Source organism: Clinocottus analis, unplaced genomic scaffold, assembly GCF_023055335.1.
Source record: "Clinocottus analis isolate CAN_PGR_092001 unplaced genomic scaffold, fCliAna1.0.p SCAF_6, whole genome shotgun sequence".
Taxonomy (NCBI): Eukaryota; Metazoa; Chordata; class Actinopteri; order Perciformes; family Cottidae; genus Clinocottus; species Clinocottus analis.
This window is the reverse complement of record NW_027176218.1, coordinates 8,164,793-8,169,315: the sequence shown is the minus strand read 5'-3', so window position 1 is coordinate 8,169,315 and position 4,523 is coordinate 8,164,793. Positions and strand designations below refer to the sequence as shown.

Here is a 4,523-nt window from a genome sequence, read left to right as displayed (position 1 = left end):
ATTATGAAATAGGTGTTGCAGTTCTCTACTCTACCAGCAGATGTTGCAGATGTGCTCCTTTATTCGGACAGTTCCTTGTCCTCGTTTCAACCTAGGAATGCAACAACAGCAGGTATCATGACAGTCTTCAGTTGCATCAGAAATATATGCAACAATCTAGATCAACCCAAATGAGACGTTTTATTATTAATGATTTGACTTTGGATAATAAAAAATAACCATGAATGTTTACATTTCTTTAAGTTTTAACTTTTTCCGTTGTCTTCGCATAATTTGCCCGTGCTGGCCGGGTCGTGCAGTTCTCCATCTGCATCCGACCCCTTCACCTCAGCAGTCACATCCAGTCACGGCCCGGGGTCTCTGTCTTTCTGTCCGCTGCTTACAGTCCGTTGTGTCATTTCAGGGTCGTTTGTATGCTGTGCAGAAATGTGCAAATCAGCTCTTTTGGATCTCAACATATCAGACAGGATTATCCTCAAGCAGTGCGTGGCCTGTCTCCCTGTTTGTCTGCTTCTTCTGCCACAGTTCATCAGGCTGACAGAAGCACTGCACATCTGACCCCAGCAGCTTTTACAGGCTTTTTCTTCTGTATCACAACCAACAAAACATGCCATCAATCAGCCTGCTGTTGTCAAGAACTCAACAAAGTATATTTTGTACAGTAGTGTTACTTAACTGGAGTAGTTCCCTTTGGGAGACTTTCCAGTACTATATACTGTTGGAAAAGGTATTACGATATTTTGCTCAAGTAAAAAAAGCAATAATCATAATGTAAAAATACTGCTCTAAAAGTAAGTTATCTTGAATTAAGAAGTATTTCTTCTTAATTACTAGAATAACTACTTCCACAGAAGTAGTTTTACTACAGAAAGTTCAAATACTACATAAGTTGTGATACTTAAGCAGTATTTAAATCCACAAATGCATTGAAGAAGCAAAAGTACTGATAGGTCCAAATAAAAGGGTACACTTCCCCCTGATATTGAATTGAAGTACAAAGTACTGAAGCATAAAATGGAAATCCTCAAGTAGAGTACCTCAAAAATATTCTTTAGTACAGTACTTGAGTAAATGTACATTCTACCTCTTGCACTATACTCTCAGGAGGCAGTTGTAATGGAGTATTTGTACACAGAACAATAAGAGGATGTGAATATTCCTCAACTGGATACAGTTAGCTTGTGTTGTAAGTGCTGCTGTCCTTTTATTCAAAACTTGCTCTGGGCTCATCAAATTTTGGAGCTATTTTGAGACACAGTGTATGAATATATTTTAGTCGAGTCACATTCGTGACAAGGCAAACTGCACATAGTGGGAATCGCTTTTATCCATTTATCCTCCTGTGTAGGTAGTGAAGCAAAACTTTGACTTTGTTATTTGCATTTAGTGAGACTTTCACTCAACCATGCTGCTTATCTGATTGTTAATACATCAATAATTCTAATTGTCTCAGGTTAAACACTGTGGGGGTTGACAACCGTTTTGAGGTTATTTTTGTTGTTTTTGTATCTGTTCTGTGTCATAGCAGAAAGTCACATGAAGGTTGTCGTCACAGCTTTTTAATTGGTCTATAAAAATCTGCTGAACTCATACCTCTCATGTTTGATACAAACCAGCACTAAAGTTACCATCTTCCAGTAGACTTTGTGATGACAAGCATTATGTATTTACAATGGTCCAAGTAAAAGGCCTGCATTCCAAATGTTACTTCTCTAAAAGTGTGTAAAATAATCAGTAAAACATGAAGTGAAAATACAAATCTACTCATTATATATACTGTATATGGCTCTTGTCTGTGTTTTTTTAATTAGATGTTTTCTTTGATTTGTATTGCCTGAAGACTATACTGTACATATAAAGAACATACACAATACAACTACGACAGCACGTAAGGTTTATCTGTAATAACAAAATACAAATCAGCATGTAGCAGATGGACAGTTTAAATAGTGCAAACAGGACTCAAAACTGTTTATTTTTACATTATTGCAGACATTACAGTACATTACATGGTCACTGTGACTGAGATACCACATAGAATAAACAAACACGAAGTGTAGTGGGCTTTTTATTGCACAAAAACAAGAATAAACTAATTTATTAAAATTAAAATACACAACAAAAAGGAAAACGTATGATATTTATACCGCTGAAAACGCAGTTTTCTTATAAATTGTTTAAATAGACGCAGCTGTTAATAGAAGAGAAAGTTTTTACTTTAAACACGCACACACGCGCGCGCACACATACACGCACGCGCTGACCATGTGACGTGAATGCCCCCTGCTCCGGTTACAGAGGGAGGGCGGAGGGAGGCAGCGGTTAAATGTAAATCCTCTCTCTGATGGAGAGAAGCGGCCAACATCAGGAGAGGACCCTCTGTCGCTCAGTCAGCGCTGCAATTTCCCAAAATGTGCAATTTCCTCTTCCAGCGCGGATTAAAACTCCGGCAGCCTTCGCCCTCTAATGGGGAGCAGTCGCATTAAGTAGTGGACACACTTCTATTAACTGCTTTTCTTTGCTGCCGGCAGGGTCAGAGAGCTGCGCGCGCACCGTGAGCTTCTCCACCGACACTCGGCAGGAGGAGGGACATTAAACTGACTATTTAGAGTCCCAAAGTGTCACTTATTTCCTGTTCTGAAAGAGAGACCGGATCACGTGGACAGGTTATCTGAAAGCTGCGCGTTATCTTTCTTTTCACAGACTGGAGGAAGTTAAAGAGGAGAGGGTAAGGACTGCACTAATTCAATTTCTGCACACAATTCTGCTCTATTTTTTGTTGAGCTTAACTACCAGCAACACTATTATTACTTATGACTATTATTGCTAATATTATTATTACTACTACTACAACTGTTATTACTGTTACCCCACACTTTGTTAGATATCTTCAACTGGTGTTTTTTGATCAAGCGGCAGATGAAGTGAAGAGGAGACAAACTGCTGTGGCATGGCTGCAAGAGTGTTGATTGGCCCGGACCGGGATGGCGTTTGCAGCCGGTGGGTTCAACAACAAGACAACATTAGCTCCCAGGCGGCGGGTTAACTTGTCACAGACACTTCTTCATCAAATGACTCTGTCCTGACTCACATAGGAGTCAGGGGCAGCAGGCCACAGCATGGGCAACTCCTCCAGGAAGGGAGAGGGAGAAGAAGAAGAGAAGGGGTCGAAGGATGGTGAAGACGGCGAAATCGCAGAGAAGAAGAATGAGGAGGCCGTGGAGGTGGAGGCAGAGCTTCCTCTGGGGGTGGAGGAGTTGTTTGAGAGTGGGGATCCCGTGCTGGACTTGAGCTACCGTAAATTTAAGCGGTTGCCGTCACGTGTCAGTGAACTGTTGCATCTGGAGAAGCTGTATGTTTGTGGGAACAGCCTGCGCACTCTACCGGACAGCATCTCCCAGCTGCAAGGTCTACGTATCCTTGCCCTCGACTTCAACAAGATGGAGGATGTTCCCGCGGCCGTCTGCCAGCTCACTAACCTCACTCGCCTCTACCTGGGCAGCAACCGGCTCATGACCCTTCCGCCTGAGTTGAAGAACCTACAAAGTCTGCGCTGCCTGTGGATGGAGAGCAACTACTTCCAGATGTTTCCACGAGAGCTCTACGACCTGCCCCACCTCAAGTCCCTTCAGATTGGAGACAACCGGATGAAGACGCTGCCTCCTGACCTCTGCCGAATGGAGGCTTTGAGGGGATTATGGCTCTATGGGAACCGCTTTGATACCTTTCCCAAAGTCTTGCTGCGCATGGAGAATCTGGAGATTTTAGATCTGGACCGCAACAAGATATCGGAGTTTCCCAGCCTGAAGCGACTCCACGCACTGCGGCTCTTCTCCTACGACCACAACCCAGTGGACAGCCCTCCTAGAGTGGGCGAGGAGGTGCTCGTGGTTGGAGAGGGCGCTGCGGAGTTCTTGGAGGAGCGCGAGGCCAAGATTGAAAGACTGCGAAAGGCCGCAGAGCAAGAGGCCGAAGAGTTGGCTCTGGCAGGGGAGGAGCCGGTGATTCATGGCATCCTGAAAAACAGCAGCTCCAACTCAAAGCAAGCTCCGGTGACTGTGGAGGACGCAGACATTAACGAGGAAGAGGCCCTGGTAAACGAGGAGGAGGATATGGAGCTACCCGTCACTGAGTACGACGGAGCTGAGCTTGAATATGACGAGGAGGGGGTCGAATATGAGACGGAGGAGCTGATATGTGAGGGAGAGGGGTTTGAGTATGAGGGGGACGAGCTGGAGTACGAGAGGGCTCAGATGGACTATGAGTATGAGGACCTGCAGGACTCGGGGCGACGAGATGAAGGGGCATGAAAAACCCCTCATACGATCAGACTCAGATGGTCTGCAGGCAGGCGGAGGCCGATGACAGAAAAGAAGCTGACACAAAGTAGCTGTGCTGCTAATTGCTAATCTAGCGTTAACTGTGAAAATGAATAAGCATTCAGGCATTATGAAACTGTAAACTGACGGGACGTGTGACATCTCAATCAGCTGCAAATGACCAAATCAGAGCAGGACTCAGGT

At 44.4% G+C, this 4,523-nt stretch overlaps 1 protein-coding gene across 1 annotated transcript; it reads left to right on the top strand.

Moving 5' to 3' along the window:
• Positions 1–3,119: 3,119 nt before the first annotated feature.
• Positions 3,120–4,310, top strand: LOC137804658 (leucine-rich repeat-containing protein 10B). The gene has a single exon (XM_068604021.1). The coding sequence runs from the start codon at positions 3,120–3,122 to the stop codon at positions 4,308–4,310; it is 1,191 nt and encodes a 396-aa protein (XP_068460122.1).
• Positions 4,311–4,523: the final 213 nt, after the last annotated feature.